We start from the raw sequence: 15,759 nt of genomic DNA, 5'->3' as shown, positions 1-15,759 counted from the left end.
TTTGCTAATCTTACCGTGGGAGTTATCATAACATTCTCACAGAGCCTGATGTTTGCATGAAGAAACGGTGGCAAACCTGCCAAACTGCCATTTTAAAACCTCAGCATCGTTATGAGCAATACATTTCCAGAGTACACAGTCTGCTTTGTCTGAAAGTAATGTATTCCTCTTGCTGGCAGAAAGCACTTAATACATAATCCCACTCTGAGCTGCGGCATCGGAGAGTATGTGGTAATAATTGTTACACTTGGGTTTGCAAAGAAGAGAAATGGAGAATGCAAGTGGCCGGCCTGCCCACAGGGAGTTCTTAATTGGATTCGAAATTCAGACTCTGTCTCCAGCCACAGGAGGGAAAAGGAAAGCTGTCCTGAATGGCAGAGAGAAGAGAAAACAAACAAAACCTACAGCTTATCAAGGGATGTGTGTGTGCATGAGGAAACATGCCTTCAGAGCCATAGTCGGTACAAGCTGGGTTAATGACTGCCAACGGTAAAGGCGACACTGCAATGCAAACCCGAAACACAGAGTTGGGAATAATCGCACAGCTGTCAAGCATGAACTGAAGCCTCCTGAGGAACTGTGGAATGGCAGTTTCCATGTGCGACTTCAGCCTCAAAAGCAACAAGCTACTGAGAGATCTCAAGGTACCCTCCAGGCATCAAAGGGCAGACCCCACCATAGCGCCACTTGGTGCTCTGTGGCAGGGAAATCGGATTTCATAGTCAGCATAACCTGCCTCAGACAGGACTGTCATAATACATCAAGAGAAGGGAACGGAGCCAGCAGAGGCCAGAAGCACGCTGAGCCTCTCTGTTTCTAGCCACTAGGGGCAGAGGAGGAAGGCGAGCACCCTCTCCAGGCAGGTACAGTTGATGCACTATTCTGACCTTTGTGACTCTATTGGCACAATGGCAAATCGAGTGACCACAAGCCTCATATTTGCTCACAGGCCCAGGAATAGCGAGTTCCATATGCCTCCCAGATCACATTAGCTATTGGCAAGACCTTCACCCAAGATCCGGAAGCCTGCCTGCCTGCCTGCCTGCCTTCACCAAAGACCCTGAAAAGTTTCTTCAGGATCTTGCCGTGGGCACTCCTAGGATGGGTGCATGAAGGTCTGACCCCGTGGAAGGCAGCTGCCTACATTTGTCCATGATGTTTGCACAGAAAGGATTCAAGAAAGCTACAGCACTAATGTACAAGCAGCGGAATGGCTCAAGTCAACCAGTTTATTTTATGCATGTGGTATTTTATGCAGTTTTAAGTGGTAGGAAGGCACTGCCTGAAAGTTGTTATTGCTTTTAAAAAGGCAGAGGAATGTGTACAACATTTAAGAGGATGCATCTAATATTAGCAAAATCAAAAGCTCAAAGGTCTCAGCTTTGGAAAAAGAACAAAAAAGCAAAGACACAGCTCTCATACCCAATCCTGTAACTCAGCTAGCTGAACCATAAATCATGACTGAAAACCACAATTAGGAAAGTGGGGTGGGCAGAGGTTGAAGCATTGATTTAATATAAATTCAGGCAAATCACAGACCTCTTAGACTGCCACTGTACACACCTGAACTCACCTCTTCCACTCCATATGCATTGCTAGACAGAATCATCAATGGGCTTCACAGAACACTGGATGCTTTGTGCTGCTGCTATGGCAAATCGGAAGCTCCATTTGGTGGGATATTGAGCAGGGAAGCAGCCTTCTTGCAAGAAGACAGTGAGTTCAATTGCTCACTATCTCAGTGCCTTAGAGAATGCACTCATAACCTTTGTCTTTCAAATTAATCTTACATTTAATTGTATACTTCTATGTACATCTTTGCACATGAATCTGATCTTTGCACATGCAAGAATCTGATTGTGGAAGCGACCGATTTGCAAGAGCATGCTACCGTGATAAGTTTCAAAAGCACGGTGGCACAAGGGATATAAAAATCTCTGCCTACAGATGCTGCCAGTAGGAATTCCTTGTTTGCACAGTAATTGCATCTTCTTAGCACTGGTTCACACATGGATGTACTTCATTCAATTGATTTCACACATTAAAATTAAAATGAAATTCAGTATTCTAAATTCAAAAAGAAGTGCTATGAAGTAGCTAATTCCACTTACATTGCATAAACAGTTTCAAGAGCAGAATTCAGCTTTCGCGCGCGCACGCGCGCGCGTGTGTGTGTGTGAGAGAGAGAGAGAGAGAGAGAGAGATTGAACCCATTGTGGATAACCACCCATGGTGCGTTGTTATGTCATCTGAATCCAGACAGCTTCCTACATGGTGGCTTATTTTTTCGGAAGAAGTGAACCCATGGCTTGTTCCAGGAGTTGGGCACAGCACCGTGGATTGTCCTGTCAAGCCAACCCAGGAAAACAAATGCATTTTGTGTTGTGTGGATCAGCTAGTGAGCCACTCTGCAAAAACTGCTCCATTCTTTCCACTCTTGCTGTTGCCAGTGCCAGCAACAGGCCTCCCCCAATACCCAAGCAGCACCTTGAAGCTACCATGACTGGTACATTAACCTTTATAAAAACCAGGCCCAGAAAACTGTGCTATTGCTATTTTGCTTTTGCTAGTCAGTCTTTCGCAAATGCACTCTTACCTCTGTCCATCATGTATGGTCTTGTCTGGTTAACTTCCTTGCCTGTTGCAAAAGGTGTGGTGAGGTGGCGTAGATAGCAGGCAGGGAAACTGAGAAGCCAAGTTTGTGCACAGCTGCCAGGGCTAATTGCCAAGTTGTCCACTGAAAAACCAAAGGGGGGCAGGAACGGCAAAACAAAGTTCACCAAAGGGGAAAGGGTTGGTGCACCTTTATATTCCCTTTGTATTTTCTGCATTTGTAGCAACCATCTTGTTTTATAATAGCTCCAAATGTGTATGTCAGAGATCATGACCACAGTTGGCCCAGATGCCCCAGGATGTCCAGATCCTGCCAGAAAAGAAATGACAGACAAGCCACACAAATAATTGCCTACCTGTGTCGACTATTATGTAGGAACCTGGAGGCTCCAGCCAGAGGAGTATCTGCACTCCTCTCCCATCCCTGCTGGTATACTCTGAATATCAGTTCCCGGACAAACAGCTTCAGAAACATAAAGAGGTAACATCATGGACGACAGTTTTGAACAGGGGTAATTTCTTATAAATTAAGAACAGCTCTATTAAGTTCACGCCAAGAAGCAGCTCTTTAAGCTGCCTGCAACTGTGTAAGAAGCCTTAGAAAAATGCATGTACCGAAAGCGGGGACTGCCACTGCCTGGCATCCAGTCTTCTATTGTGTAAGGGCACCCACAGAGAAACGTGCAACACATGACAAAATAAGTTGACAAATGTTGAATGATCAGCTTATTAAGACGAACCTACTGTGGTTAATTCAAAGAAAGTTTCTACTACATACAAAAAGGAACACCTCCTTTGATTGAATGACACAATATTGCTAACACTGCAGCCCTGAAGGATTTTTAATAGCAGAATTTATGAGGAGGGTTCCAGTCAGTGACTGAGTTGTGGGCGACAGCACCACTGAACATGAATTACAGGTGAAATTATGAGGCAGCCAATTCCTGCAGCCTAGAACTACAGGGCTCTCTAGCAGCATACCTGGCTGGCATTATGCCATTGCTCTGTTCAGGTCCTATAAGCAGGATGATTATTTGAGTGTATTTGAACAGCAAACTCGAAAGAATCTGCAGGAGCAGCTGCATGGATCTTGGAACTGACTGTTGGCATAAGGTAAGCTTCTGTGTACATATACCTTAAACAATTCTTTATCCCCTGCTACTCCATAAAACAAGAGAATTTTTACTACCGAAGAATGCATAACCACTTCTTAATCACAACTCGAGTCTTTTTTTGTTTCATAAAAAACAATTAATAAAAGACAAGCAGTAACGTAAACTTCCTGCAAATACCAATCAGAGGCTCCTAATTAGAAGAACACTTGGTGAATAGAGCACATAGACAAGTGGTTTTAATTTCTTTCTACTAGAGAGGACGCCAAATAAACAGCCATCAAATGACTGACCCCTCCCGCTTCCAGTTGGGCAGCCCTAAAGGATATCATGACTGATGGTTCTGAAAGATCCTGAAAACTCGAACAGAATTAATAGAGATTTATTTCTCCTGTCCAGTTTCTGGGTTAGGTAATACACTGGGGCAACCAAGTCCAAAAGTGGGTAAAACTATGGGTGAGAAAGGATAAATATAATCCTCAACTATGCATTTTTTCTTTCTCCAAGAAAGTTGCTGATCCATGAAGCTTTCACTAGCCAGCATAACTGTGCATTGATAGTGGGATAGTACATCACTATCCCACACGTAAAAAGACTACCGAGACATACATGTTCCTATGCTGCATCTCTTTGTGGACTATTATCTGAAACTAGGTTGTTTCTTGAAAACACTGGCAAAGGGCAACTTCTCTCATCATTTCTCCTTTTGTGTTTAGGCAGCCACTATTCAACAAGGGACAGTACATCTGGATCTCAGTTTAAAAACAAGCAGATGATTTTACAAAAGAGCCTGGCACTGAATATTTCTCTGGATTCCACAATTTTTTGTGTAGCTGATGGTGTAATTGGTTTCTCGAAAGTAAGTTTTTTTATTAAGTGTGAGGGAGGAAGCTTAAGGGTTTCAAAAACATGTTGAGGAGGCGTATAGACCCCAAACAGTTTCGCACTAGCAGTCCAATATGACTGACTATCGTTCATTCTGAAGCAACTGGGGATACAGGATAGTGGAGAGAAAGCCGCAAAGAACAATGCAATCCTTTCAAAGGCTCCATCTGTCAAGCACAAAGCCACAGTTCCAGTTCACCACGGCAACTGTCAGTTGTCATAATCTCACTTACTTAGCAAATCTGTATGTCATACTCCATTTTATTGTAGCTGTTAGGCCTCATGCACCAAATGCTGACACTAACAGAGAACAGAGGGTGATACTTCAGGGAGAAAAAATACCCTAATGTTGTTTCACACTCGTCCTTTAGTCCAGGGATGAGCTTTTGAGAGCCAAGGGGCCGGGGGGGGGGGAGGCACAAGCCTCCATGGGCCATACAGGGACCCCCACAGGGCAGGGGTCCTGTGCCACTGCTTTAACTACTGCAGGTTAGCACAAAAATGTTCTGCTCCAAATGTTACCCGTATACTAACAACGAGCAATAAGAGCCCTCCTTTCTCAAAGCCAACAAAGGGAGCATGGAGCTTGCTGTAAGAGTGGTTCCACATGAACCTGTAGTCCATTTGGGATGCGCTCAGAATCGAACCTACCGTGCCCTTCCCTCCTTCTCTGTGGAACTCTTGGTCAGTAGATGTTCTCAGAGCCTGACTTTAAAAGACTTTAAAAATGTAAGCAAGCCTTCCTTCCCAACCAGTCATGGTTTTATTGATACAAAATTGAACTCTACTTGTCTTAATTCTGTTTAATTATTGTTATCATGTTGGATACAAAGCAGTACACATCCTGCAAATAAGTAAGAACAATATTGGTGTTTGTTCAAGGTCAAAATGGGTAGCAAAGCATGATGGACTTCAAAAACAAGCTCTCCCCTCTTTAGGGATGCCCTTGAGGTTGCTGCCAAGGGAAGGGCATTTCATTAGACTTAAGGAAAAACCGAGGGTTATTCTAGTATCGAGTAAACCAACACCTGTAGGTGCAAGTGTGTCATTTTGGTACCGAGTGCATATTAAGACTGTGAGTGGCAAACTGCAGACTGTTCACGGGTCAAGCTTTGTCTCCACCACGGACCCACCTGCGCTGCTCCCACCTCCAGTACGACAACAAGCATACACAACAACAACAAATACTGCCCTGCAGGTTGCTGAAACTGAGGTCAGGGAGGTGCCTTGGGCACTCAGAAAAAGGCCTAGGGGCCTCCAGAGGCACTTGTCCTTTCGTCCTGGGCCAGGGTCACCTTTGCTCCTTCGTGGGGAGTCTACCCTTCTCCCCACCTCCAGGGACTTTCTTTTCCACACCTCTCCTTCCTCTTGCCCACTTGGGATTTCTTCTCCCTCCCCCTTCCTGCCCAACAGCACCTCCTCCACCTGGCTCCAGCTCCTTCGCACCTGTCACTGCCACACTCCAGCTGCCCACGGCTGCCGCACTCGCCTCGACCTGCCCGCTCCTACCCTTAATTGTATTTTCACACCACCCAGCAGCTCAAAGGCTCCTTGGGTGGTTTGCAAAGTCCCTTCTGCTTCCTCACCTCTGCCCAAGGGCCACATTTGCTCCTCCCGCCCACCTGACCGTTCTCGCTCCTCCTCCTCGCTCTGCTTGCTAACTTGCCCTGTCCTCCCACTGCCGGATCCGTTGCTGCCAGCGCCATCCTGCTTCCCAGCTGTGGTGAGAAGAGCAGTGTTGAGACAGAGGAAGGAAGCAGAGATGATGGGGAAGGGATACGGACCCCAGGTCCTGCATTGCCTCCTCCTGCTTTTCAGGAAATATATCAGTGCAAAGATTACACAGGAGATTATGTTCTGTCGCAACAAGCAAGTGGGTATTTTGCCTTCTAAGACACATGCCAGAAAAAGTCAAATCCTGTGACTTAAGTCCCATAGATTCCCATGAGAATTAGTAGCAACAGTCTTTGCTAGATGGCCCTAAGCCCTCCTCAGGCATTAAAAAAGTAAGCTTAGAGGACAGACTGGGGGATGCACATGTCCGTTCCACCCACTCCGGCCTTGACCTCCCCATATTGTCATTGCTCTGAAGAGGAGCTGTAATGCAGCGGCGACGGACTGAAGAGGAGCTGTGACCACACGCAGGACTACAACCTGTGCTTCCTCACAGTCCCTCTTCAGACCTTTCCAATCCAGACAGGTAAGTTGGGGTCAGTTCTGAATGCTGAAACAAGCGTCCAATCCACACCTTTTCCTCTACCTCTGTTTAGATCACATCGAGTAATTTTTCCAAGTTTGAGGCGTTTAGCAAGCTTTGTCCAAGGGCCAAGGCATAGGAGGAAGAGGTCAAGAGAGCCTTCAGGACAGAATAAAACCAAGCCTGAATTTTCATATATACCTTTCCATTCCTTGATGTGGAAGCCTTTCATAATCGGAATGTCCATGACACAGTTTTGTTTTCCGATACAGAAGTTGCACACTACTTCTATACATACACGTATCAAATGAGAGAATGACGCATTTGTAACATGTGACAATGCACCCAAATTTTCCTCTACCGATTGTTTACGTAAGAAGGAAAAGTCATGAGTGAATTTGTAAAGCAAACAGAGTATATCCAGGAAAACAATAGGAATGAAAAACATGGACCCCCCAAGTCTTTGTTCAAGCACTGGGCTTTAAAAAAAATGGATCAATTGTTCAATTCCATGTGGTAATCAAATTGTTTCTCCAACTTTTCCCCATCACAGAACTCAAGAGAATGTAGGCAGCATTCCCAGATGGTCTCTAATCAAAGCACTGTCCAAAGCCACACTGCTTAGGGTTAGCAGATCCCCAGTGTAAAACGCCTTCAGATCAAATCCTCAGAGCCAAGAGGTTAAATAGCCATTCCTCAGAAGTTCTGACCTACCTAGTTAAGTATGACAACCAGTATCTTCATGGCTACATGTAGAATTAATTACAGTTCAAACCTCCATATAGCAGCCATTGTACAGAAGACTTTCTCTCTTTTTAACAGCAAGATGCTTTCTGTTGACCATTTTTTTAAGCTAGCCAAGCAACCACTGCTGACATTTGATTAAAGCAATCAGTTAAAGTTCTGAAAATGCTTCATGGGGCCTTCATTACATTGGAATCACTTTCTTCTGGAATCCAAATCAGCTGCAACCCCACAGATCCCTGGATCAGGCTTGGAAAGCAGAGGTGTATCTCAAAAACACAACTGTGCCATTGGTTTAAGGGAAAACGTCCTCTCTCCAGGTTAAACCATTCAACATATTGGATCATCAAGTGAAATTGGTGGCCCCCATTACGGCCTGCTGCTTTACTATGACAAATACCAGCATGTGATCTTAGCTTTGTGTGAAGGCTGAGATGGCCACCCTTTGATGTGAACCAATTATTTCTGCCACATGTTAAATATTGCAGTAAATCCCACAGCCACAGGAGACCAGCAAACAAAGACCTTATCAAGCTGGTTTCCAGATTTGGTTTGGTCTGCTTTGGTTACCAAGAACTAACAAATTAAGATTTCCCACTCACACAGCTAAATGTGACCTTTCTTGCAGAAAACACTGCAATATTCTGGCATAGGTACATTTCTCCCCTTCTTTTATACAACATAATGTATTTTGTAACACACTCCAAATCCTGCAGAGCGTTGGCTGCATTGCTATGACATCTGCCATCATTTGTTTCACGCACAGAGTTTAAATCCATGATTGAGAGAGCTGCAAAAGGTTACATTACACAGAATTTGTGATGATAAATATGCCTAGAAAAAAACGATAGTACATTTCCCCAAAGACAGTTTCTGCAAAGTTAAATAGCAGGAAAGATTATTCACATGCAAAGACATAACAGAAAGACCAAATTAACAGAACCTTTCACCTGAGAAGGTTTAGACTCACAGCTAGTGGTTATTTAGTGGAGTACACCACAAGGGCACAACCAGAACACACACACCAACTACTTTGAGTGCCTATTCCTTTCAGCTGCTCTATACCATCCCTCTTTGCTATTAGCCAAGCTGCCCTCAGCTCACTTATTAATAGCATGGTTCTTAGGAGTTTGGCTTGAGTATGGGTCATAATGGAATCATGGGCTGTTGATGAATCCTGTATTGTTCTTACATACAAACCCTGCACTGTGGTTTAATTATCAGTAGTCAATCCCAAACAACCCAAGAAGAAAACCCAGAGTTTGTTGTTCTCTTGTGAACTCTGGGTTGCACATGGTTAACAACCCATAGTTAAACCATAATGCAGGGTTCACATGTAATAGCAACCTATGATTCAACAATAGCTTGGGTTGCCATTTCATCTTAGCAAGCTCACTGAATTTGGTTTTTTCCTAAACTCTCCCAGAGAATAAACCATCTGAACTTTTACTGACACCAAACACAGTCCTCCTGCTAGTTTTTGCTTCCTCCACTCTTTTCACCACCTCCCAATCGCCATTTCCTAGCAGGAAGCATGTGGTTTATTTCCTGTGCTTTCTGACAATGTTATTGTATCACAGAAATCTAGAAGTCCCTGGAACCTCAGCAGAGAGGTTGGACAACTGGAAGTCCAACAGTAGGGAAGTTGACATGCTGAAGTATCCAAGCCAGTTGTCCAACTTCAGTGAGCTCTCTCTATTGCTAGTTATCTCACCCCTTCACAAATATGAGTTTGCTTGAAAAGCAAATGCCTTAGAAATAGGGAACCACATTAAAAGGGAGAGATGAATTCAAAATGGTTTGAATTCAGCTCATAATACTTGATCATAATTAGTTTTAAATGGGACAGAATCAGAATAGGAAACACTTAATCCAAAAGAGGGTGTCATGACTACTCTGTCAATAGTCAACAGCACATGTGATTGACTTTCAGCCTTGCACCCTTGGCCCAAAGGATTAAAAAATTAACAGAAGGTTTTATTTATTAAAAATGCACAAAGACAAAAGCACTTAGGAGAAATCAACAATTTTGGGGGAAATCACTTTAATTTGTTTTGTATAGGAACAGTGATTTATTTTTTAAAGAGCTTCTTATATACTCAGCTTCCAAATTTTTGGAAACCAGAATAATTTCTACAGAAGATTTGAAATTGAAGTGGGAGAATGAAATGGGGATGAAATCTTAAATAGTTTTACTTTTTAATAAAATTCTCTCTCTCTCTCTCTCTCTCTCTCTCTCTCTCACACACACACACACACACACACACACACACACAGAGTGATGTAAGCAAAGACCAAAAAAAGTAAAATAAAGTTATAATCTTTAGAAGCCAGGTGTCAACATTTAAAGTTAAGCTGAAACTGCTCATATTTCAATAGTGCAGAGGTGTCCCTAAACCTAAAGCCTATGGCAGAAAAGGGTCTTTCCCACTCAAAAAGTTTGGAAATTAAACACTGGCCAAATCAGGTCTGGGGGATTAGGCTTCATGTTACCTGCTAATTTAGCATGAGCAGAAATTGGCAGCAGGATTTCCACAATTGGGCATAATTTCCTCTGAAGCAAACATCCATTTGGATGCAGTCCATTGCATGTTTAGATGTAGAAGCCCTACAATTCCTTGCTGGCTGGGGAGTGCTACGAGTTACAGAACCCCCTTCCGTCTAAACATGGACTGAGTCTTTAGTCCTGTTGATGACAATTCGACAGGTGTTCTCACCGAGATCTTATCCCAGACGACTTAGCACACGAGCGGGGAAACTGTGGTCCACCAGCTTGGGTGGGCTCTCCAGTTGCTGTCAGCCTTAGCTGGTGTGGCCAGTAAGGGTGAAGGGCAACGGGAGACAGGGAAGACTGCAGGATCCCCAGCCCCGGGTGGAAGCTGGTTCGCCACAGTGGTAAACAGAAGAGGGAGGGTCCATCACATTGACACTTTCGCCCTAGAAAGGGTGAAAATGATGAAAATGCTATGAGACATGGATTGCATGCTGGGCTGCAGAGACCTGGGCTCCCATTGAATGTTGAGCAAGGCCCTGCTTGGGTGCCTCTTTCTAAGAATGTGCTGATCTTAATGAGAGAGTAGAGACATGCTCCGCTCCAGATGCCTTTCCCCGTTTCTGGTATGCTGTCCAGCCTCTTTCCTGAAAGATCTGGAACTGCGCATTTGGCAGGGTGCCTTCCGCCCTTGACTCTGGCTCTTTGCAGCAAGCTAGGACGCAGATCACAGGAGCTGCAAGACATCCCTTTCTCTCCCAGATTCTCTCCAGCAGGCTCCATCACAAGCACCACCTGAGGACTCCACTTAGCTTGACACTTGGCAGCTTTGTAAAAGTTCAGTGCCCTTTTCCTCCCCACTATAATTTCAACGCTTGCCAAATTGGTTTATGGCCCTTCAGTTTTACTCATTAGGAAGGCCATTAACAGCATTCCCAGTGGGGGCATGTTAAGCCTCTCCCAAAGACCTACTGCTAAATGATTGACCGGGAGAGACTTGTGCCTTCCTGACTATGCAGAACAGAGAAGGAAACCTCCAGCTGATTATGAGAGCTGAAGTTCAAAACCTTTGCAAAGCACTGGTTGCCTATCCCGAGGCAGAACAAGCAAAAGAAGGAGAGTCTTGAGGCCATCAGAAGGCAGCCGGGGCCATGTGAGACCCAGTTCACGTGCCTACAAAGAGGTAGCCAAAAGTGACCTTGCCTAGCACAGTACGTGGCAGCTGACCGGGCTTGGCCCGCGGCGTGCACAGCCCCGAGTGCTGCAGCTGGCTGGCTGCCAGGTGGGCCTGTGTAAGGTCTACATTGCCAGCAAATGATGGTCACAGTCGTGTGTTGGGTTTTTAAGTATACCAATAAAGAGTCTAAGGTGCCAAGTGCCAATTCTGTTCAAGCAGGATAGGCCATGTGTCAGCTGCGGTTTGCAGAACTTAAGAAAGAAACCCAGCCTAAGGAGCAACTTCCCCAGAAGAGGGTGTTCAGTGAGCACTGAGCATATCCAGGTAACAACAACCCTCCACAATGGAAGGTTGAGATGGGTTGTGGTTGAACCATGGCTATTGCTGAAATGTAGATTATCCTGTTGTCTGAACCCAGCCACCCCAAGAAGCCATGGTTGGTTAACCACAAGCAACCCATGGTAAGTTGTTCTGAACTGTAGGTTGCTCACAACCCACCAACACACCATCGGTCCTCTTTATGGGTTGCTCAGCTCTGGAGCCAAGTGAGCAGCGTTTTGCTCACCTAGCTCTGAACCTTGGAAGTGAGACAATGAGCCGAAGCAATTGAGCATTTCACTGCACTGATCAGGGCAGGGGCCGCTGAGATCATCAAAGCACCAGGTCTGTGCTATTGCTGGCAGTGGCGAGGCAGGGGAGGGGAGGGGTGGGGTGCAGTGGGTCAAAAGCAGGAACTTGGCCGATTTGCTTCTCTCCCTTTCCCTATTATTCCTCGTCGATCCCCCAACTTTTCAAAGGCCCATTTGTTGCACACATGCTTCATGTTTTCGTCATACACCTGAAAATGATAATCTGTATGAAGCAACTCAGAGAGGCACACAGAAGCCCAAGCCATACCAAAAAGAGATTTGATTCACAGGTTCACATGGAATGCCAAAGTGCGCCAGGCCTCTTTCTACCTTGCACAGGAAAGGATAAGAGGGATATCTGTGTGTTAGTCTTGTCAGATTATGCTAACTGGGAAGCAGCATAGGTTAAAGAGGTGAACCAAGGACAAGGAGTCACAAAACATATTTCCTCAACTCTGCCCGTAACAAATTTGGTGGAGACAAATCTGGTTTAAATTCAAATATCTGGAGGAACTACATTTAATTTGAGACAAATTGTGCCTCTGCAATGTTTTGAGTTTTATTAGAGACTTTTTTTAAATGTTCAGCACATTTTTTTAAAAAGTGAAGCTTTAAATGGCGCCGTTATATAAAATGTGATTTAACTATCACATTACATTCGAGGACTGCAGAATGATGAATCATACTTTGATACATGGAAATGAGTTTTAAGATTATAAATTAATCAGGAAAACACAGTCAGTATTTCATTCTTGTTTATTAACCAGCCTGAAAGTTTCAAAAGTGTAAAACACACAGAGTACAAGAAGAACACAGAATGGCTGGGCAGGGGGAACCCTTCACACACACAACCCAAACGTCTTAAAATCACAGGATTTTTCTGATCATTAATTACAGTGGGCGAAAAAAAAGTCCACTAAAAGTATTGTTCAAATTAACTGATTAATCAACTAATTAATGCTATCATGTCATCAAATGTCATTGAACCATCATTTTCCTATTGTCTTCTTAAAACATTTGCTTAAAGTATTTTGTAACTCATGTGAACACTCAGGCATTCAAAGGTCCTCTTTTTAACTATAGAGAATGATCTTCATCTTATTTTCATTGAATCATGAATGCACGGAGTGTCAAAGCCTAAGCTTCCCCTCTCACATGTACAGTTGAATTGGTTTGGTTTGAATTGGTGACAGGAAGGAAATGGGACAATGAGAAGATGAAATGAAGCTACATTCACTGTTTGTTCTAGCTATGACAACCCATCATGCCTTGGCATCAAAGGTTTTGAGCATAATTATTGCAATGCATCTTCACATTTCCCTTGGAAAGCATTTGTCCAAACCTGCTCTTTAAATAGGATTTACAGCTGTCTTTTAGAGCAATTTCATCAAGATGATAAATGAATCGGAGCAAAAAGCTAATACTGAGAGAGCCATGCCATTAAGCAAGTCCTGTGTTTCCTACTGTTAAGATGATGCAGTGAGCGAGGTCTTGAAAGGGAGGGTAGTGTGTCGCACTGCATCCCTCTGAGCAGATTTGCTAGGGAGATATTTTAAATAGCATGAGGTTATCTTGAAGTCACTCCATAAGAAATGTTACATAAGAAGTGGCCTTCAACTGTAAGTGAAATTAAGATAGTAGTTCCATTGTGATCCCACTGTCATTAAGACGGAATTAGTTTTCCCTCCAAGTTCACAACAACCTAAGGTGAATCAGAATCTTATCCTTGAATGACAATTCAAAAAAAAAAAATAACCCACCCTAATTTTAAAAGTTGCAGCATTAAAGCTGCAATCTGATCCACGCTGAGCTTGTGGAACTTACTTCTTGGTCACTTACATGGAGTTGCTCCGCACTGCATGCTCCAAATTAGTGTAGCTACTCACTATGCACACTGCAAGCTCACAAACCCACAAGACTATTCTTTTTAAACATACCTTTTTAGACTTTGTTGAACATCCCTTCAAACTAAGGCGAGCAAGAACCTCACAGATTAACCTTTGCCCTGTCCTGAAAGTTTTCTGGCATCCAAATTTCACCTTAAACCTTAAAACGCCCATGAGGCAAACAAGCACCCCCTCCTTTGCTCCGGCTTCTCAGCCTACAAGGTAACCTAGTAAACTTCAGACGGGGATTCAAAGCCAGAAGTGTGAGAGCGCTGCGGTGAGGATCTACAACGTCTGCCCGAGGATCGCCCTGGGGAAGGACGGAATGATTTCCCGGTCGACCGGAGCTGGGATGGGGACCGGAGCTGGGAGAGAGAGGCGGGAGCGACACGGGCGCGCAAAGCCCTGGGACTGCATCACTGCAAGGTCACTGGAGGGGGACTTTACATAATGCGAGTCCCAGCCGGGCAGCGCGCTGGGAGGTGACGGAAGAGGACAATTGGCCAGCGCTGCCCGGCCCCCGGCAGAGGCGGGCACGTGGCGCCCTGCGCTCCGCTCCCTTCTCCCGAGACAGGCTCCACGCAGCCCCCTCGCGCGGGCGGGCTCTGCGGTGGCTCCGGCGCCGGCGGCGGAGGGAGAGCGCGCCGCGCGCCCGCCACGAGAAGCCGGAACCGAGGCACGGCCAAAATCGCCGCCGCCGCCACCCCCTCCCGGGCGGGCGGCCGGGCCGGAGCGCGGCGTGCGCGCGCGAGTCCCCGCGCAGAGCTCCCCCACGTCTGCTGCAGACCCGTCCGGGTCCGGCCAGGCGCAGCCCGGGCCTCTTCCCGTCTTCTGCCGCAGTCACAGGGGGAACATTTGGCATCGCCCACGCTGTTCCGAAGCAAGGCAGGGGGCGCGCACGGAGAGGCGAAGCGGGGGGTCTCCCGCCGTCCAAGGGGGAGGGGGCACAGCGTGGCGGCCTTTCGCGGCAGCATCCCCCCCTCCCACACACACACACACAGCAGTGCCGCTTGTAAAAGGCAAACGCTCCCCGAAAGGCCGCCCATCTTCGCCGTCCTCCCGCTCTCCGCCCCAAGGAGCAGCGCTCCCTGGAGGAAAGGCTCCCGCTCGGACGGATAAAGCCGCAGCTCCCGCTGGAGAGCGAGCGAGCAGACGAGCGCCTCGACCCCGCGGCGGCGGCGGCGGCCAGCCAGCACCACGTAGCGGCGTGGCGCCTGCCCCCCTCCCGGGTCTGACCCTTCCCGACGCGCTCCCTACCTGGGTGGCTTTGTGGAACTGCTTCTTCAAGCCCGCCACGGACATCGTTGCGGCGGCGGCGGCGGGAAGGGAGGCTGAGGGGCAAGGTGAAGAAGAGCCGGCAGCGACACTTCCACGGGGGCTCGCTCGCTTCTCGCTCTCCTGCCAGCCGCACTCGCCTCTTCCTCGACCCCCCCTGCCTGAACGAGTTATCAGATGCTGGGCTCTGGTGCAGAAACAACCTGACGTCAAAGCAAGGGAACCCGGCCTCTTAAAGGGAACGCTCGCCGCCCTTCTTTCCGCCGTAGTAGAGCTGGGACTCCAGATGCGGGGTTAGGGGAGGGCTCACTAGGGCTGGAGCCCGGATCTTTCATGGAATCCCACGGAATTGGATCCTAGAAGCCAACCTAGGAAGCCCATCGGCTGACCACCCTGCTCAGTGCAGGACTCCAAGTTAAACCATCCCTCTCAGATTTGTCCCTTTATTTGGAGCCCTGAACCTCTGGGAGGCATCTAAGGGCTTTCCCCCATGAAGTCAGGTCCCTTTCCCTCCGCTCCGCATAACAGTTCTATCCCTCTGTACAAAGAGACATCCCCTTGGGAGACACACACAGCTTAGAGCAAATGCAAATTTATGCATGTTTTTGGTCCTGTGAGTACCTAGCACCACCCTTGTTGGCATATTCTTTTTCTCATCATTTGCCCCACACAGGGCCAGTTCCATCTTTGGGGTCCCTTTGCAAGACCCTTTGCAAGACCTCATGAGGCTGTTCTTTGCACGGCCCTAGC

At 46.4% G+C, this 15,759-nt stretch overlaps 1 protein-coding gene across 2 annotated transcripts in view; it reads right to left on the bottom strand.

The window, feature by feature from the left end:
- Positions 1-15,156, bottom strand: part of SH3GL2 (SH3 domain containing GRB2 like 2, endophilin A1) — a 107,504-nt gene extending 92,348 nt beyond the window's left edge. The window contains exon 1 of one of the 2 annotated variants that reach the window (XM_044427917.1): positions 14,992-15,156. In XM_044427917.1, coding sequence (XP_044283852.1) covers positions 14,992-15,036 — 45 coding nt within the window. In that variant the 5' untranslated portion in view covers positions 15,037-15,156. The remainder of the gene's footprint in view (positions 1-14,991) is intronic. The other variant, XM_044427918.1, reaches the window with a different exon arrangement.
- Between the last annotated feature and the right edge of the window lie 603 nt (positions 15,157-15,759).

This window comes from Varanus komodoensis, unplaced genomic scaffold (assembly GCF_004798865.1).
Source record: "Varanus komodoensis strain SLA01 unplaced genomic scaffold, ASM479886v1 scaffold19, whole genome shotgun sequence".
In the NCBI taxonomy this organism is placed as follows: domain Eukaryota; kingdom Metazoa; phylum Chordata; class Lepidosauria; order Squamata; family Varanidae; genus Varanus; species Varanus komodoensis.
Note: the sequence above shows the minus strand (reverse complement) of the source record. Positions and strands in the feature narration are given on the sequence as shown.